Here is a 20,987-nt window from a genome sequence, read left to right on the forward strand (position 1 = left end):
TATCAGTTTTGTACCATCACAATACAGGGGACAGAAYCATGGCACACTGCCATAGCGAAAGAATTATGGCCTTTGCCTGTTTTTCAAGAGAACTATTTAAAATGTACATTAAAGAAGCACTGTCCAAAATATACTATTGGCACATTCTGCCACAGGTTAGGAACAGTAATTCATCTCTACCATATGCATCCAGGAAAATCCAGCAACGATTAAACTTACAGATGCAACAGAGGTGACATTTTCTACTTTATCTTCTTTTCTCACATGCAAACCAACTTATCACTCAGCTTTCTTTCTAGCAACGTAGGCTGCCATTTCAAATTTTAATTTGGATTACATTTAATTCTTCTCTGGAGGCTCTACCAGCATGACTTGAAATGGCTGCACTACTCAGGAGTAGTGAATTCCAAGTGGGGCTGATGAAACCTTTGAAATTTTATAATCCACATTATATATACATAGCTCAAACAGTATATACTTTACAGAAATAAAGAAATTGCTCCTTACTTTTTTCTTATAACAAGTTCAGCTGGATCCTTTTGGTTTTTAGGGTCAGTGGTTGTCTACTAAACAGTCCAGAGAGAAACATGGAGGTGTGAAATTATGCCAACGAGATTTAGGATACTGAAATGACCTAAAAGCTGAGTTGGGGAGGGAAGGAGGGTACAACACACACAGAGTTTACTTCTGACAATATTTAAAAAAACAAATCACTCAGCTTCAAGGGCCTTATTATGACACCTAAAACATGCAGCAGTTACACAGAAGTAAGTGGCCCACTGTGCTCTGTATTAACTCTGTATTTATCATCCTCTGTCAAATACTGTCAAAGTGCCTTAGTGGCAAAGTGCCTTGAAGAAAGACAAAGCACAATAASGAATCCTGAGCACAAAGTGTTTTAAAATTCCCGGGAGGTGGTGGGGGGAAAAAAGGAAACTGCACCTCCTCAGTTTACATTCCTTTTGCACTGCAATAAATGGACTCATTAGTAATAATACTATGAAAGAGCATTATCTCACCATTAAAATAAGCTGCTGCTTGAGCAAGCTTTGAACACTTAATGACAACATTTGTGTGACCTTGCCCTCACAGGTACCTGTGATCTTGGAGTACTGATTTTACCAGCAGCCAGACTCAGGAAGCCCAGAATGTAACAATTCATCCATTCCTCCACTTAACCCCCTCTAAACAGTGCAGCTGTAAAAACATCCCCTAATTTTGTATTTCTCTATGTACAACCTGCTGATGGTGTGCTCACACACAGCACGAGCCTATTTCCTATGTCTGTCATGGAAATTATCAGTCATTTTACAGCAAAACTTCACCATGAAGATTTTAAATAGGTGAGGGGTGGAGTTCTGCTCTTCCTAAATCACATATATTAATATATATGCACGCCCATAAAGCTCACCTTCTCTTCAGTTTGTGAGACTGACAGATGCTGGTAAAGATTTCTCATGTTCTTTATTTATTTTTTTGTTTTGTTTTGTTTTAGAAGACTTTGTTTTGTTTCTAGAAGCAGCTTTTTCTAGAACTGTTCTATCACTAAATCCACTCATATCTATCTTTTCTGAGGTGCTTTCCAAGAATGCTCACCCTCGAATTCACCAAATACCTGCCCATTGTTACTCCTTGGCTTCAGTGGTCCCTGTTGAAAGGCAACTTTTCTGCTGCCTAAGTGATGTCTCTTTTTCTACAGAGAAAACTCTAGCATTACTTGAAGTATAAAATACGATGAAGCTTTAAAATAAGCACATACAGAGACTGAGGGTGAGGGGATGTCCTCCAATTCACTGGGCAGGCACAGAAACTACCAGAGGTCACAAAAGCTGAACTTCTTTATTCAAGCAGAAATTCCCATTGAAGCCAAATGAGGTTTTGTTGAATGAGGGCCACAGCAATAAGCCTGTAGTACACTCTGGCCTGGGAGCAAGTCAAAGCAAATTATGCAACAGCCGTCAGGAATCCATGTGCAGATCTGCAGAGCCACGGGGCAGGAGGAGCCTGGTGCATCCTTCACCTCTGTCTATTTATGTCCCAGCACTGAGACCCTTTCCAACAAAACAAGCCACACTTTAATATATTTTTATTAGACCAATTTATAGCAAACAGCTCTCCCCTCCTCTTCGTCTTTCCCCTCCCCTCCTTCCCACCCTTCCCTCTCCTTCCTCTTGCTGTGTTGTGCTGTTTGTGTGGAAAAAAACGAGCTCCCGCCCTTGCCAAGAGTGACATCAACTCATTCTTATCCGGTGATGTCCAGCAGAATCTTCCTCCGATAAACATTTGCTCAGTGTCAGAGCCCCAAGGTTACTGGCTGCATTCTGCTTTCATTGTCATTTGTTTTCTGACACTYTGCTGCTCGTTATACATTAAAATCCTCCCCCCTGCCTGTCTCCGACCTGGAGCCGAGTGAGGGGTGAACAGGACATTCCTCGCTGCTTACCCAGCTCTCCCACCACCCCCTTCCCCTGGAACAAGAGTCTGTTTGTCTCTCTGTCAACAAGAAAAAGCTGATACTGCAGACAAGGAAAAAAAAAGRAACAAACATGTACAAAAAGAAATACAGGAGTGCAGGCCTATGTATTTTTAACCTCAGGGTTTTTTTTAACAGATTTCTTATCTCCTTTCCTAGCATGTTCTGAAGTCAGTGAAGAGACATGGCTGATGTACCTTGCTCTCACCTGATGATGTTTTCCTCTTCTCCCCTCCCTCCTTCATCCATCCTCTCCTCACAAGCCACCAGCTTTCTGGAGAAAAGGGACGCAAATGATCCTTTTTTCCTGGCACGTTTCCCTAACCCAAACTGACATTTATTTGAAGTACATCAACCTGTGCCTTCAGACAACCAGTGCTGAATGAAATRCATTGCTGTCTGTCCCAGCAACATGGAACCCATGCACCATCTACYAAAGCAAGAAGGAGAGAGAGTTTTGGTAAAGCCCAAAGGGCTCAGTAAAGGTCAAGAGTCCTGAAATGTTCAGCAGTGAATAAAGACTGGGAACAGACACCTTCTACCCTGTTACAAAAAACTCCATCAAAGAGAGAGCACTGTACAAAAAACTTCAACTTACAGGATAATGGATACATTGCAACTACAACTGCATCCTCACTGGGGAGAAAGAAAAATCCATTKGTACAGTTTTCCAGAAGGAAAGGTCTGCTGTTAATGGAAGATGTTCTGCTAGCATCAACCTACTGACTCCCCCTTCTCTAGGAAACCAATCCCAAAACCTCCTCCAGTGCCCAGGAAAAGGTTGCAGTTGTTAGTGAAAACAGCATGCTTTTAGCTTATACGTGACACAATGAACATCAAATACTTTCAGACAGAAAGTGAAGAAAAAGAAYTGAGTTTTGAATATTACCATAAACAAGTGGCAGCTGTTCTAGAACATYAGAAGTACTGAGAAAAACCAACATAGGAAATGACTCCCTGCCCTTCCACCATAACTTAGAGGAGGCTGCTAGAAGAAAGGGAAGATGACAACCTGGCTTCCCACAAAGCACAGGAATGCAGTGATCACACACGCCAGCCAACCTCTCCTTGCTTCCTCAACCTTTCCAATTCTCACTTGGATCCATCCCTCCTGCAAGGTCACAAATCCCAGTGACATCTGCTGGCACAGGGCAACATCCTCTCACAGAACAGCAAGCTCTGTTCTTGTGGAATTCCCTTCACTGATTTTTCTGTTTCATACAGAAAGTGCTAACAAACAAGAGTTCCTCAGCTTCACCTCATTTTCTAAAAACCTTGACTGCTTTCATGGAAATAGGCAGGGTGCACATAACAACCACAGTCAGGGTCAGGCAAGAGATACATTCTCAAGCAAACCATAACATCCAGACTAAATTAACTTTAATCAACAAATGAAACATATTTTATATCAATTTTCAGTGAGAAGGCTGCTATCTTTTAGAAAGATGTTTTGGAAGATCAAGGTCTTAYTTCCTCTTTTCATAACAGTTCTTTTGAAACTGTAAAATACTAGTAGCAGCTGAAAAATAAAGTCATCAAATATCAATTTTGCAAAGTAGTTTGCTTAATCTTACTGGGATCCCCTCTTTTTCCAGTATGACAGCCAGCCTAAATGAATGGAAATTCTCTTGCCTTGAAGGCCTCATGAGATGCTTGTAACAGATTGTCCTTAAGGTTATCCTGTCCCTGTTCATGGCTTACAGACAGGCAGATGCACCAACACCTTACACAGAAACACTACAAACCTATACCCAAACATGAGCAAGCATGCCATAAAAACCTTACACCAACAGAAAYACATGCCAGTCTTAAAATACAATTTCAGAAAAAGACTGCTTTTCCAGAATATGCAACATTTTTAACATGAAACTGCATTTCAGTACAAGCATTTGCACTGAAACACATCTTAACAGTGTCCAGAGCTTGGGTGGGAAAGGGGGAAATGTTTTTGGAGGGATACAGGCCATTTGATGATACCTCATCAGTGGTTGTTCTGCTTTYCTAAAGCTGAAACAAGCCTTGGCTGACAAACAGGGATGTAGCTCCTGGATGACAAGTCACATCTCATTTTAGGGCCGAGTTCTTTTCTAGAATATCCTTATTTACGGTATTTGAGGTATGTGAGTATTTCCAGTACCCAGAAATAGGATGTTTGGTCACAGAAACACTGACAGGAACACAAATTCCCAAACGACCTTGACTATAATTAACCAGCTAATTTTAGTGGCGTTTGGCCGAGCGACACCTCCCTGGCTGTTTCAACCTCCCTGGTTTGTATCAACACACAGACTGACTGCAGGATTTGCCAGAGCTGTCCTCCAGTGTGATACACCCCATGCACCAAGGGAGGTGAGAGCTGCAATACAGGAATTCTTATGCCTGTGAACAAAACAAATAACTTTTCTTCACAACAGGAATTAAAAAACATATAGCAGTGCTGTAYGTCTCAGGGGTTTAATTAGCTTCAAAGGAACCCTGATAAGAAGGCATCTTATCAGAAGCTTTGCTTTCAACAAAACCAATTAGTATCAATTGAAACAGAACCAGCTGAGATAAACATGTACGTAACATGCATAACCTTGAGGTCCACAAGGCCTAATAATTAMGTACTGGATCATTTCCCATACTCAAGAGAGAAAAGTTTGTATAAATCAACAGTAATCAAAGGAAAGCTGTTCTCCTGTGGGGACAAGAAGGGTTTGAATCCAGCACATTTATTTCAGCCAGTTGGCCTTGTGAAACTGAGCCATGGCACAGCTCAGGTTTTCTGTGCAGCTTTTTGAGATCTCCAAACAAGACTGTGAATTTTTCCTCAACTATGGCTGCAGCACAAAAATCACAATGTAAAGAAACTCAGCTTTCCCCTGCWTTAATGGTGCTATACTGAAGGAACCAATGTCTTGGACTCACATCACTGAAATAATTTAAAAAATGGTGGCTTTCCCTAGAGCCACATGCCAACGTCTCCACAACCAACACTTCATATGCTGCAAGGCTTCATTCAATCATTAATTCATGATGCTGTACACACTAAAATCCTGGAAGTTTCTTTCCATCCTATTGTTATTTCCTAAGGAAAAATTTTACAACTTGTAGAAGCACTGTGTAAAATCCTACCATTTAACTATCAAGAAATTATACTGCTGCTATAGAAAACATTAAGGAGCAGCCACTGAAAGTATCACAGCCCTTGTTTGCAACAGGTCTTTCCAGCAAGCATAGAAAATAGATGAAAATTCTGTCCTTTTAATTTTTATCCAAAAACAATGGAATTAACCCACAGGATTCTTTTTACTTATTTTACCTTAAAACTGGCATCAAAATAAATAAATAAATAAATAAATAATCTCTTGAAGATGAGGACAGTTTCTGAAAACCTGAGCTCAAAACACTTAAAGTAAGGGTATAAAACCACCAACTTGTTTCTGCTCTGAATTTCCTTATAGGATTGCTGGAAGAAACACTACATTTCAGTACAAGGAAAGCCAATGTAAGCCAAAGCTGCTGTCCTACATCCCCATACACAACCCATCACATTATACTGACCTCTCCCTTACATCACTGCTGCTTCTACAGCGAGGTGGAAAGCTGGTCCAGGGAAATGAGATTGAGAAAAACCAGTGTTATTTTACAAAGTTTAGGGTTAAGTTTTCAGTTGGCTCAACTCCCTGTCTGGCTGCATGAGAGGCAGGGATAACACAGGGGAGTAGGGAAAACAGCACTGCCTTCAAGAGCTTTAATCTCCAGCTGAATTTGGGGAACCAGCTGGAGGAGCAGGAGATGAAACCTGCTGTGCTCATGCCACTCCCCAAAGATCACTGCAGTGCCCGATGTGGGCACAGTGCACATGGTTAAAGTAAAAAGCTTTGCTAAAGAAGCAGGCAAAGCTGCAAAGCCCAGTTCAGCCTCTTGAAAAAGATACAGGCTGAGGTCTGCAGGAAGTGCACAGCCCGAGCTCAGGGACACACTTCACTTTTCTGGCTGAGAATGATTCTGCCCCCTTCCTTTGCTTTGAGACTCCCTGACACTGCCTAAATTAGTCCCTAACACCCCAATCTGCTCCTTCCCAGAGCAGTTTATGGGAATGCACCAATGGTATCTGCCCTTACCACAAGCAGCCTTCCCTCAAAAAGTGGAAAACCAAGAGGCTGGARCTGCATTGCAAGCCAAACCTGCAAACTTCATTTTCCCAGCCTCAGGCGTAGTTTCCAAAAAGAGAACTGCCAAAGCAGATCGTAACGAGAGGACTGACCAGCACTGCATCGCACCCTGATAGGGATTAATAATATTAATCACATTAATACTCCTTAACARGAATAGGAGGAGCCCAGGAATCAGCAGAAGACAGGTAACCTTGCCTGATACCAAGAAACCAGCACAGACTCAAAAACATAAGGTTTGAGACTCCCTCCAAAAYGTTTGGTAATCATTTATTCTGACAACTCCCTCTATTCCTAACCCCTAAGCAAACATCCAACTCCTTTTTGAACCTTGTTAAATTCTTGGCCCCGGCAGCATCCTGTGGTTGACTGTTCCAGCATCTAATTGCAATTCCTAACTTCTGGAGCCGCCTGCTTYGGTCTTTCTCACTTGAACACTGAGCCCACTCCACCCACGTGCAAGCGAAGAATGTTCCTGATAATCCTTTGGAATACATCTGCTCCAGAGCAGAGCACTGCCTCAGTGCAGGTCTGCACCAAGTCTCCAAAACCTACATATTAAACTGCCAGGAACTGTGGGAAGGCCAGAAGGAAAATGCCTATGGCAGACTAATCCCTGCAGAAATATTTGGAAGAAGCATTTAATCACTTTGCTAGGCRAAAATAAAAAATGCAAAGGCAGAAAACAGGACAGCTGAGTAAGAACAGCAAAATACTGGAGCAGTTAATATTAAGGAGATGCTCTGGGTACATCAGAGCACCCCTGAATTAAAGGCTGTGCTCTTGTAGCACATCAGTCCCTCAAAAACACAGACCAAATGTGTCAGGCACATACACAGACTAATGTTTCATCTCCTCCCTTGCATCCTGTACATCAGGGAGTCCAACTGTACTGGCCAGCTTCCAGAGTGAAATCAYATAGCCTGCTATCAGCACTAGGATTTTAAATTTCCAGAAAATCCTGATGTYATAGCGTGAGAGCAATTATCAATGAGGAATTATTGATTTTAATGTCAAGTTATGCAATCACTTAAGATGGGGAGAAATAAAAGAAAACAGCCAAGAATGAACAGGCTATTAAATGCCTTTAAAAACAACAACAAAAAAAATAAGAGTCTTTGATATCCAGGATGACTGCAGTCATGGGAAAAATAATTTGATTTTACTCTACTAGGGACTTACTGTTGGGTCCAAATCTCTTATTGTAGTTTGTTCTTAAAAATCAAACAGTTCTGCTGAAATGGACAGTACACATGTGGCTGACAGTATAAAGGGCAGGAATATGAACTTCTAGACCAATTTTACTCAGCAAGTGCTGCAATCAGATGTGGAAGCCATGACTTCATCTAAAGGGACAGATGCACCCTGGAGTTCTGAGCAGGATCAGCACACATGTGTGCCACGGGATGCCCATACACACCTTCCAGGCTCATGCCATCAGGGAGCTAAGTCCTCTGTGAAACCTGATTCCCACCAAGACAAAAACAAGGAAAGCTCTTTCATCATCCCTGGAGACCAGGCTTTCATGGCAGGTTAGGTGCCAGCATGTTCCAGCACATCATCCAAACGAGGGCTGGCAGCAGCACAAAGCAAAGGGGAAGGGACTGGGTCATCCAACAGCAACACTCACTCAAATGCCACAGGAGCAAAGCCTTGCATGAAGCTCCAGCAGCTCCCTCCTAATGGCTCATCACTGCCACTGAGGGCTGGTGGTGGCCTACTTCTACCTCCTCTTGTACCTGTCCTGACACTTGTCTGATAGAGAATCGACCAAACCAGCTTATTCATGGGAGAAAATCAACCTGGCACAAAAGGAGTTCTCTACCCATGTTAGTGAGACAAACCAGYTTCACCCAGGGTCAGAGAAATGTCAGGCTCAGTGAGGATGGAGACCATGCCAAGGTGGAATGTGGGTGGGTGTATTCTCCTCCTTGGACAGAGGGAGCTATTACATCAGCTCAGGCTGTATTGCATAACTCGACCCTGAGGAGCTAGACTTTGACTTGGAGGGACATCATTCTCTCCATGAGCCTCTCTCCATSASYCYCTCTCCATSASYCYCTCTCCATCASCCTCTCTCCATSASYCYYTCTCCATCAGCCTCTATRAGAAGCCATCCACAAGTACCAAGGTTGTACCTGCTTTGTTGCCTGACATATTAAGCTGAATAAAGACACTGAACAACACCCTCAGAGCCCTGGTAAATAGCAGGCTAAAGTCAGTTCCCCCTCCCTCCCTGCCTCCATCCCGTTGAGGCACTGGCTCCATCTACACCTGCCACAGAATGAGCAATAGTAGTCAAATAGACAACTTGCCTTTAATTTCAAGAAACAATCCCTTATCTAGTGGTACATGACAAAAACATGTACCGTGACATGTTTAATTTAGCACGTTATCCATCAGTCTAGCCCCACTCAATCACCTCGTGCCTGAGCAAAGCCTCTGCCTGAGAATACACATACTAGAAAATCTCTTTTTATTTTTTTAACCAAATGCCAGCAACTCAAATCCCTTCTATTTCATGCATTTGTGCCTTTGTGGCTCCATTTTGCAAAGGAAATATTTCAAAGGGGAAGTAATCATTGTGGTGGGCCACAGGAAGAGAAAAGCACTTGAGAAGAAATCACATTCATTTTGTTCTTACATGCACAAAGACTTCAGTCAAAGAGGCAAGAACACACACACACTCCCAAGTTACATTCAGATGAAGCAGAGGAAATGACAGAGAAGAGAGAGAGAGTTCTGTGGTTTTCAACTGCATAGTAAGATTTATTTGATTTTGTTTTCTGATATTCAGGGCTTGAACAATACAGGAATACACTCATAATTTCACTGTACCTTCCACTGATGAGCAAGCAATATAAGYCTAGCAGTCTGGATAATAAAGAGGCAGTTTAGCACAGTACAGAACTCAGTCAGTCTTCTGAAAAACTTCAGTAGCGCCAAAAATTAAAAATAGTACAGATTTTATTTACTTGCTAAGCCCCTTCAGTTAAGAATATAAGGGAGTGGGAAAATCAAAAGCATCAAAATTGTTGGCATCAAAACAGTTTCTAAACAAAAGGTTTATGAACAGTCTCAGCACTTTCTATCTTTTCCAGCCCCAGTTCCTTCTAGATGGCAGCTTTCCAAAGTAAAGACCAATTGTGCTGGTTTTAGGRAAAAGAGCCTCAAGCCATTAGGTTTAGCCTGTTCTGCTCACCCCTGCTCTTGGAAAAACCATCAGACCAAACAGGGAATGAAAGGGCAGAATACAAAATATTTGTACAATAGCCCCAGAGGTGCAAGTCCAGCTGTCTCTGCTCCTGCCACAGCATCACCACCCTGCCCCACATTCCCGAGGGGTAAGTTGGTCAGCAAAGYACAGGCTGAATCCAAATGGGACACTTTGTGGGAAGCCAGAAAGCCTCAATAAATCCTGCCCATGTTATCTTCTCCTGCACCATGGCCAGAGTTAATTTGGATATGTGCTTGCCTTAGTCCTCCAGCACCAAACTGRGACAGCTGGCAAAGAGCTGAGCTGGGCCTCACATGAGCTCAGCCCACAACCCCCAGGATTTCTCCCCAAAACAGCCAAAGTTCCTGCTGGATCCCACAGTGAGCCAAATCAAGTTTCTTGCCCACCAAGAGGATTTTTTCCTTTGTATTCCCCAGATAATTCCYTGGTTACACTGATCACCCTATTTTTCTTTCATCTTAAAACTTTGTTTACAAGGAGTAGAGATGAGTCACCAGGRCCACCAGGTTAAATATTAATTGATCAGAAGTCGGAAAACACATCCTCAGTTTCTCACCTTTTTCCAAAACTCTACCGAATCTGTTAATATTTAACAATTTCTMCCTTTTCTTTTGTCCTGTATGCACACTGACTATGGTGGCACACATCAGCACAGCCCATTTTTAGCCAAATCACTCAGYCATTTCACTGTGTCTTCATGGAGGGACCACCCTTTTTCACATCAATCCTATTCCTGCAGTCTAACTCACTCCTGTAGTTCCAGCACAGAAAAYTGCTTTCTTTTTATTTACATTTTAAAGAGCTGATGCAATCAAAACTTTAACCTTTTTACATAATTCCACCATTCTTTGTAAAGGTAAGAGCTATGTCATATAAAGGAATTCTGCTCCTACCACATTTGTCCCTGTGCCTGGCATTAAAGGCTAGGCTAAGCTTTTACATTCCTCATCCAAATACACATGCAAACATTGGCCACAAAAGTAATTGGATTCAGATTTTAGTAAAAGACATTTGGTATTTAAAATAAAGAAGTGAAAGTCTAAAATACCACTGTAGCTTAATGATCAGCTGTYGTACTAGAAATCATTAGACAAATCATTTATGTTCCCAATTGATTAATCTATGAATTCTTACTGTCTTTTCTACCACAGAACATAATAAATCAGATGACTAACTAAGGGAATGTACAACAGTGGAGCATTTCAAACTATTGTAGAAAAAAGCAACTGAGCCACCACCCAAAGTGACTCCAAATTTCAGTTCATGCTATAACTGCTGTCAAGTGAATGTGAGACAATAAAACCCAAGAGTATTCTACCCTAATTCATCCTGTTTCTGCAAATGCATAAATGCAAAAAGGTACTTTCRTTTCAAACACCTGCATCTTGCTACTTTCCCATTACAGAAAAAATAAGCTTTGCTCTCATGGGAGACAAAGCAGCACACATAACCTAAGAAGTTTCATTTCCAGTACCTCTTCCACTTCATTTAAAGTTCTGTTCAGTCGGATGAAACCAAGACTTTGGGATTAAAAGCTTGATTTTAGGTACAGGCTTTGTTTAGGTGACAGAAATGTTCCAAGACTCCCATTACAAAGAATGGGAATGGATAACCACTGGATGACCAATCTTTTTCCCATCCTCCTCCTGAGTCAGCTGAGGACAACCATGAGCCATTCCTTGGACAGAGATCAGCCAGAACCAAGAGTGTCCTAGTGCAGTTTTATTTGTTTTTKATACAGGATTGAAGGGAACACTTTCAAACATATGTGACTTTATCCAAAACTTGTGAAGCATCATCCTGGAGCACAACAGCACCATCTTGGTTTCACCAAGAACCAAAAACCAARTACTCACTGAAACACTACCAGATGAAAATTAAAATGTTTTTTGAAGTCTCTTGATTGCTATGACCTATAATTCCCTGGTCCATAACATCACACTTTTCAAGGAGCTCTTTGGAAACATCCCATTTACAGCACCATAACTGCAAGTGGCATCTGCAGCCCAGCAGAACCCAGATCAGCTTCCAATTACACACAGCAGTCCCAGAGAAGGTGCAGGATGCACAGGAGAAAAGCCACCACAGTAAGGAYACAGCACAGTAAAAACCAGAGTAGRAAGAGATGATCACCTGTCTGGGCAGCTCCTGTCTGAAAATAAAAGGGATTCTTTAGGATAAGGTTCTCCTTGGCACTCTGTTTCTGCTTTAACGTGAAATATGGCTTCCCATCCATCAYAGCTGGCACACTAATCTAGAAAAAGCTTGCAGAAACAGTGAATTTTAAACTCARTCTCCAGTACTTTTACACCAAAGTCCACAGAGAGCCTCTGAATCTCAAGTTTTTCCACATGAATTACAGCTGATCTATATTTCCATTTTCTATCCACACACACTTAGAAACCCGCTAATAACAACAACTGAAGGTAAGTGGCACCCAATATTTCCAATTTTTTAAYATCATAAAGACTTCTGAAGGGCTTTCAGCTGAAGATCACTGCACCATCACAGACCCAGAACTGTTTCAGCCTATAGCTGCTGCCAGTAAAGCACTGTGTGGCTCAGCTCACAGGTCCAGCTGGTACCAAACCCAGCAAGGTCCCCRACACCTTGGTACCACTGCAAACAGAACACAAATGTTCACGAAAAGCGTTAAAAGAGAAAGCAGTTTCCAGCGTGCTGTTYCAGCCACGTTTCCAGCCCTTTTCAACCACGTCTGCTACTTCTTTTGTATTCCAGTGACACCCTGTGGCACTTACACAGACTGCAGGTTTTCCAAGTCCAAACATCCCTATTTTCAACTACAGGGCTAAAGAACAGCAGGTCAGAAAACAGARAAAGGACACTGGAAMTCTGAATTGAAGGATTGGCAGTGCMMCTCATWACTCCCAAGGCATTTCCACTTTTCCCTTGGGTACAATACATCACAGCCATGCTGATGTAACATGGTGAAAACAATCTCATTTTAATGCCTGAGCTTCTCAGGTCTTTTACTGCAATACTAAACTGCACTTAGCACTGCAATACTTCTGTCTAAGTTACACGAGTGACTTCCAGGGGATATCCTAACAACTGCAGCATGGGATCATAAAGTCTCGGTTTTCACTGCATTAGAACAGACTCATCTGCCTTTTCAAGACTCATTTCTATATGCATCAGCATATTAAAGAAAACCCTAAACACCCACACAAGGGTATTCAAACAGCAACCTAGTATTTCTATTGTTTGCTCTTAACTTCATAGAAAAACAAACCAAACCTCTCATAAATAACAAGTGCACCTAATTTTGCCCTTCAGCTCTTTACTACATGAAGAAACATACTCACAGTAGATCTTTAATACACAAGGCAGACAGGAGATACTGCACATTTTGCATTTAATGAACATATCAAGGGCCAGCTAGGGCATAACCTGTCTTCTCTGAAATTATGCGCCATAATTAGAGTTAGTAAACATTTTGAAACATGAGAGAAGACATGTGCAACACAGGTAAAAAATCACACACATACAGACAGGAAAACCTCAAACAAGAAACTCCACAAGCCTCCAAGATACCAGCTCACACACAAAAGGTGCTCACATCACTGCAATGCTATCCTCAGATCTTTCTGCACTCTTAAGACACTTGAGAAGTTAAGATTTTACACCATAAAAAATAAAAACATCTCCCATACTGCTATAGAATGTTCCAAGGATGACCACAGGCTGAGCAACTCCGACCAAAGGCTGCCTGGAGCCCTTAGCTCAGTCTGCACTGTCAGGGAATCAAGAGAGGTGTCTAAAAGAGAAGGGGGAGAGATAGAGTGAAGGAAGGTTCTTCAGTCCCTTCTTCTGAGTAACAAATGCTTTCTAGCCTGTAGTTATTTAATACAGAGTGTAAAAAACACACAGGTGAGCACAAAACCCCTAGGGAAATTGTCATTTTCTGAGCAACCAAGGCCCTTGTGGATCTGATTTAAGGGTGGGAGGAAGAATCAATTCTAATAATCCCACTGGGCAACTTTCCACACAGTCTCCAGAAGCCGCTCATTATTGTTAAACTCAGCACTCTACCACACAAATTGAAACGATACAGAACTGCACACTGTCTTGAGACAAAAATCTTCATTCAGCTGGAACTGACAGGARCTTTGCCTTCCACATCAGCAAAGTCACAATTTCACCCTGAACATTCATTACTGATACAAATTATTGCTTTAGAGTGTGTACATCTCCTCCTGCCCATTTGTTCCTGACTAACCMCTGGCAGAGTGGTGCTCACAAACAGCTACAACAGGCAGCAACTCCACTTCCCACTAACATTACTACTCCTCATTTTGTTACTGCTGCAAACTGAAAATCAGGATGTGCAGGAGATCATCTGCATCTCAGGGTTCAGTATAATCTGCAATTGCACATCTTCTGGTTTCTGCATGCAATGGTGCAAACAAGCCAAGCATACCAAGGCCAGTCCCACATGGAAAATAGGGAGGGAATATTCACTATGTCAGACCTCACTGTTTAAACTAAATGAACCACAAAATTCCTATTTTCCCTTTTGTTAAGATGCCCTAAGAAAGGAATAGAAGCAGATCAAATTTGATTCTAAACTTCAAGGTTTTGTAACAATGAGCTTGCTGACCTGTGCTTTATTGGTCAGTTGCTGATCTCATCTTACACAATTATCCASAGAGAACATGGTTAAAGCTCAGCTCCCACCACATTGCTTTGATAACAAGGCTTAGGGTTGGAGCAGACCTGCTTTTTCACYTGCACCTTAATAACCTTTTTGTTTTTATATAATTTTAGTAAGTCAAAAACTAATTAGAAACGGGGTGGGTATTATTTACACATATGACTTTCTGGAATCTGCCCTTTATTCTGTTGCTAGTGTTTGGGCAGGAAATGAAGACAAGAGTAGAGTTTTTGAATGATGTGATGTTATAGAAAGTGCATTAACTGCAGACATGCAGYRGATACAGAAGCATCCTCTCCTCCTYYACYWWCMWWRKYMMYTKRMMRRAWYMRSRMCCMWWRRGRAAAAAAATTCAATAGTTAGGATGTAATAATTTACACCCTGTTGGTAAAGCATAATATTTCTCAATAAACTAACTGGCCTGAAGCCTTCCGGATTTGGACAAACTTATTAATTCCTATAAAGCCTAAGATCAAACAGAAACATTCCATTTTCAAAACTGATACTCTGCAACACTGCTGCTGTAAGACATTCCAAAATGCTGTAAGCATTCCAAAACCAGCCCCAGTAAAGAATATTGATGTTAGAAGCAATTAGTTTCCTTTCACCTTAGCTAGTTAATAGCGATTTCAGACAACATCTTCATCCACTCCTTCAGCTACCATTTGAAGAGAAAGTTCCTTTCTTCAAAACGGAAGCATCTTCTAGATTCTGGTTTCAGGAGCTACTTTCAAGTCATGAATTCAAAATGGGTTGAGAGTTCTCTATAATACAGAACATTGGCCCACAAGCCTAAAACCAAAAAACAAAACACCAAAAAACACCCCCCCTAACAAACAAAATAACAACAAAAAAAACCAAACCCACCAGGGAGATGTACTCACATTTTTGGTATTTCTTTCCACCCAACATGCACATTTTCAGAGACCTAGTTATAAGCACAAGGCATGRGGTCCATCCTACAAACATGGATGTTGCAAATTCCACTAGGGGCCTATACTTTCAGTAGTTACAAGGAGCAGATCCTCCTTGTAAGGCACAGGGACAGAACTATAAAAGTATTCTGGTATTACCATGTGTAGAGAACTATAACGTGCTAATAGCTAAAYTCCTTACATTATGAATGGAAGCAGCAACATACTCTGAGGCAAGGCAAAGAAGAGAGGATGTAAGAAAATACTGAGGAGTGAGGTGTGACAMAACCTTAATTCTAAACATCCATCCTTCCTCCACACACAGTATGCCACAAAGAAAAATACACAGGCATTTTTTAGACAAGTAGCTTTCCTGCTTGAAAAATTACTTCAGAAAGTATGTTACAAAAGTATAAATAATCCTTTCAAGCTAATACAAGCTTATGTTTCCTGCTGCTGGAAGACAACAGAAGATCCGTGGAACATCAGTACAGCATCACAATTTTCACCCCCAGCTCTTGCTCACAGATTTCTCAGCATCTCCCTGTSCTTCTCTGCTGAAGACGTACACCAGCCACAATACATGACAAGTTTTCCCTTCAAAATATATTGAGACCAGGACACTCCTTATGCTGGTCTTCACTTTCCACCAGGTAACTTGGGTGTCCTTGTTGCACTATTTCCAGGTAAACTGTAGCCTTGACTTTTCAGAGTAAAAGWGTCACTTTGTTCTTTGTGAAATGCCTCTCTTAATAAATAATATGGGTAAAAAACAGCACAACAATCCAAATTATCCAAATTCCATCAGACAAAACAAAAGGAAAAGTATCATCACATTCTTGCAGCAGGCCAAGCAGGCACCACCAATAGCTTCAACACTTAAACACCTGGCATTAAAATGACTCCTTTAGTATTAGCATTTCCTCCAGAAGTAAGTCAGAACACGAAACAGGGCTTCTGAATTATCTCTAAATAATCACAAGCCAATATTCAGTGAACTCACAGCGTACCACTTACGCTTAGTCCTCAGTATCACACTTGTAAGGGATGTTGCCATTACAGCTTTCTCCAAACAAGGAGGAAACAACAAGGAAAAGGGCAGCACAAAAACATAATCAGGGCTTTGCAGTGAGACAGTAACCTCTGCTTCTTTTGCTTCCGCATGCTGAATATCTTTCATCAGTGCAGAATTCTGGCCATAGCAGGAAAGTTTCTTTCCCCAAAAAACCTCCACAGAGAAATAAGGCTTGTAAGAAAGAAAGACTTTTTATATTACTGGGCCTGTAATGAAAGGGCAAGGGACAAATAYTTTAAACCAAACAGGGTAAGTGTAGATTGGACATAAGGAAGAGGATTTTTTTTATGATGAGGGTGGCAAGACACTGCAACAGGCTGTCCAGATCATGAGGAGTTTTCAAGRTCAAGTTGGACAGGGCTTTGAGCAACTTACAGCAGCTTTCCAGTACCTAAAGTGAGCCTACAAGAAAGATGGAGAGGGACTTTTTACCAGGGCTCATAGCTGTAACTCTGAGGTGCAGTTCTCCCTGAAAAAGCCAAGGGAAAGCATGAAGGATGTAATGGACATAACACTGGCATTTTCTTCCAAGTAAGAGCGCATAGTGGTAAAGATTTCCAGATCTATTGATCACAAGCTCAACTCAATATGGCTAGGAGGAACAAAGGCATTTGTTCTTCAAGAATATGCAGTGTTTACATGACCGTGTGCTTTGCCAGTCCATTTATTTCATKATTATGCCTCTTTTAAAACTTAAAAGCAAAATAAAACACCTTGGCTTTGCTTAGGGCAGGGAGAAACTGAATAGAATAATGAAGTCCATACGGACTATAAGTCCACCTCTTCAACTCTCCAAGCTGGTAGATCACAAGACACAAGTTTTTAGAATGAGCTCCTAAAAGATCTTGAAGCTTTTTTAACCTTTCCAGAAACACACTCTTGCATCTGAAGAATACAGATAAGAGACCAGTCCAAAACAGAACAGTTTCTCAAGTGGGCCTGTGGCAGATCTGCCATCTCTCAAGAGTCAACTCACCAGGCCCATACTKAACACAGGTATCACAGTTGGATTGTTCAAGTAGTAACAAGTACTTGAGGCTGAAAAAGCTGTTCACAAAGGTGATTCAGCATGCAAAACTCTTGAGCAGTCACCAGATGTCACCACATCTCAAACTCACAGGGACGCAGCAGCCCAAGTGACAAAAGCAGAAGAGGTTTCCATCATACATCCACAGCTTCAGGTCCAAAGTAAGGCCAGAAAAAGCAACTCAGCCAGCAAGACAATTTAAAGTGTGSACTTTGAGGAGGTGAAGGACCTGGACTGCACAGCCACACAAGCTTACTGACCCACACCACTCCACACAGGAGAGGAGCACAGGAGGAGGCTGCTTTCACCAAATCAACCTGCCCAGGCTGCTCCAGACATCTCGCTTCCTAAGGGACTTTCAGAAACTAAGAACACTGTGCATTCTCCTCGAAAAGAAACAGCTAGAAGCCAGGCCCCAAAACACAGTTATAGTTAAACTGAAGGCTTGACAACTTTGATCGAAATCTTCCCTTTGAACAGAATAGAAGGAACAAAGAATGGGTGYAGAGGATGAAAGAAAAAAATACCGAAGAGTCTCAGCCCATCTACTCTAACCCAGAAAACAAGAATAAAATCTGCTGTGTCAGAAACTCCCAGAAGGTAACTTGATTCAACAGCTGAACGTACACACAGGTGCCCATGACTGAGCGTAACACACAACTGCTTTTAAGAAATTAGAGCAAAGCAGGAGACTGTCATCCATTATGTATTAAAATGTAACACAGCATCTCTCATCAACCAGTAATRCAGAGCAAGCTGGTATGCTTGGAACTGTCGACGGTTCCATTGCATATGGAACATTGGCAGCACACCTCTAAACCAGCTCACCCACTGTTCAGAATGCTGGGAATAATTGTGACTGAACAAAAGAGAGTAAGGTTTAAACCAAGAGGTGACAAATAGAAATATGAACGTCAGTAGAAACCTCAGGATACACAAACTCCATCAGGTACAAAAAGAGAAGGCCTTYAAAAGCAGAGGAAGAACAATCACTTACCTTTCAAAAGTGGCTGGAAAGTTGGAATTTCCTGCAGTTTTATGACATCTGGATCATTGCTGACATTCCGYGAGGATTGTGTTCCTGGGGCTACCACTACGATGTCGTCCATTTTTGCTCGTTGCTTGGCTGGCAACGGAGATGCTGGATATGGGAAGGAGAAACAACAATCAAACTGACAAGCAGGTTCCACCAGAATCCAACCTTATGCGAATATTGCTCTACTGAGCACTGCACAGGTACGCTTTTTATAGCACACTGCCGAGACAGATGACTGAAGGGCTCTAATCTCCTTTCTCCCTGCAGACCGGGGACCAGCGGATCCCGGARCACCTGCAGCGTTGCTGCTCCCCCMGCTCCGCACCCGCGCCCCGGCTCCGCTCCCCCGGCCCGGGCGGTGCCCCCGCGCCGTCACAGGAAGGGCCGGGCCCTCCCAGAGCAGCAGCCCTTCCCTTCTCCACAGCCGTGCCCTTCTCCGCAGCCGCTGTCCCTCCCAAGGAAACAGCCGTGCCCTTCCCCACAGCCGCTGTGCCGGCACGGGCCCACTCCGGGGACAGCCCCGGCCCTCGCTCCCCGCCGGGCACCGACCTGCGGCGCTGGGCTCGCCAGGGCGGCTCTCGGCCTCGGCGCTCTGCTCCGCGCCCATGGCGCTGCCTGTCCCCCGCCCGCCGCAGCGCGGGGCCGCCGCCGCCCACGGGGTTCCGGCTGCGCCGGGTCACGGCAGCTCCGCCTGGCGGGCGGGGCTCCACTCGGGCCGCGGGGGCTGCGGGGCCGGGACAGCTGAGCTCTGCCTCGCCAGAGCCGCACGGCGCCCTCCAGACGCTGCAGGGTATTGCTGAGGGGTTTGGTGAACGGAAGGTCCTCAGCAGGAGCTGCAGCTGCCATGTCTCCCTGCTGCTCGGCCCACATATCTGCTGTGCTGTGTCCTGTTATCAACACCTCGCTGTTACCGAACAAGCTAGTGTTCTTTTAAAAGGATGGAATATCCTGAGTTGGGAGGGACCCACAGGGATCATTGATCCAGACCCMCCAACAATCCCACCCTGWSCATCCCTGGCAGCGCTGTCCGAACGCTCCTGGAGCTCTGKCAGCCTCGGGGCCGGGACCATTCCCTGGGGAGCCTGGGCAGTGCCAGCACCCTGTGGGCACACAAGAACCTTTCCCTGYTCTCCAGCCGGAGCCTGGCCTGGCCCTGTGCAGCCATGGCAGCCCTGTCCCTGTCCCAGCAGAGCTCAGGGCCGGCCCCTGCTCTGCCCCTCAGCAGGAGCTGCAGCTGCCATGTCTCCCCTCAGGCTGCTGCAGCCCAACAGAGCCCGTGCCCTCAGCCGCTCCTCAGCAGCTTCCCCTCACGGCCCTCGCCATCCTCGTGCCCTCCTTTGGACACTCTCCCGTGCCTTTCTGGCTTTGTGCCATGGTGGCACCCAGAAGTGCCCACAGGATTGGARCTGAGGCCRGCCCGGCCCAGAGCAGAGCGGGACAATCCCTCCCTGGCCCGGCCGGCCATGCTCAGCAATTGTGCTGMAATCAGCTCCAGGTGGGTAAAAGGTAATTTTAGTAGAGGGATCCACAGCCACCGACCCGCAGGCCACCAACCCAAAAGCTGCCTTGGCACAAAACAGAAGAGAAACTGAGCATATGGACTAATTAGCACAAGAAGTGAGAGTATAACTAACCAAAAGAAGTTAGAACACTAATTAATAAGAGAACTACATCACTTTAACCAATGAAGACTAATTCCTTTGTTTATCAAAATGTATAAATAGTCAAAACTTTTGATACCTGATTTCCATGTGTGGTGAGGCGATATCCACCAATACCTCTGTGCTGAATAAAGTAGTGTCCGGTTTTTAATCTAATAAACTGGGTCCAGCAGAGGCCACAGAGATGATGAGGGTCTGGAGCATCTCTCTYATGAAGAAACTGCCATGAGAGGAGTGGGATCTTCAGACAAGCTCTGCCTTAGCTTCAGATTTTGGCAACAGTTCAAATGTAAGGACTCACTMTGGCCCGCAAGTTCTAGTGATGGCAGATCAGGTCTGTTTATGAAAATGAATTATTTATTAAACMGACGAGATAAACAGACAAAACACCTTAATCAGAATTACTGACTATACCATATAAAACCAAAAAGAACTGCTAGTAGGTTACAGCATAACATAAAACAGTGCCCGATATCAAGGTGCCTCTATTAAAGATAGAAAAAGAAATAGTATTGATTAGGAGTCAAATGTARCTTCYCACTGAAATGACAATAATATAMACAGATTCCTTYACTCAGGCTGCTGCAGGGGAATAACTGCAAAGCAGCAWCCYCTGCTCMGGGGACAAACTCYACACATTTCCCGGGAAATAGACAGAAGATTTCTGCTTTGTGGAARTGTGGTRTGGCTTTTATAGCTGTAAAGTGAGGGATCTGAGTCAGAAGTCC

The 20,987-nt window shown here is 43.3% G+C and overlaps 1 protein-coding gene across 2 annotated transcripts in view; it reads right to left on the reverse strand.

The window, feature by feature from the left end:
* The window catches only part of BORCS5 (BLOC-1 related complex subunit 5), a 46,168-nt gene that overhangs the window by 24,302 nt on the left and 879 nt on the right, over positions 1–20,987 (reverse strand). Inside the window, exons 1-2 of one of the 2 annotated variants that reach the window (XM_057373440.1) lie at positions 19,148–19,258; positions 18,560–18,703 (exon numbers count right to left, since the gene is read on the reverse strand). In XM_057373440.1, coding sequence (XP_057229423.1) covers positions 18,560–18,703; positions 19,148–19,205 — 202 coding nt within the window. In that variant the 5' untranslated portion in view covers positions 19,206–19,258. Of the gene's footprint in view, positions 1–18,559; positions 18,704–19,147; positions 19,259–20,987 lie in introns of those variants that run through there. The other variant, XM_057373441.1, reaches the window with a different exon arrangement.

Source organism: Malurus melanocephalus, unplaced genomic scaffold (assembly GCF_030028575.1).
Source record: "Malurus melanocephalus ecotype Western Australia unplaced genomic scaffold, MMel_1.1 scaffold_197, whole genome shotgun sequence".
NCBI lineage: Eukaryota > Metazoa > Chordata > Aves > Passeriformes > Maluridae > Malurus > Malurus melanocephalus.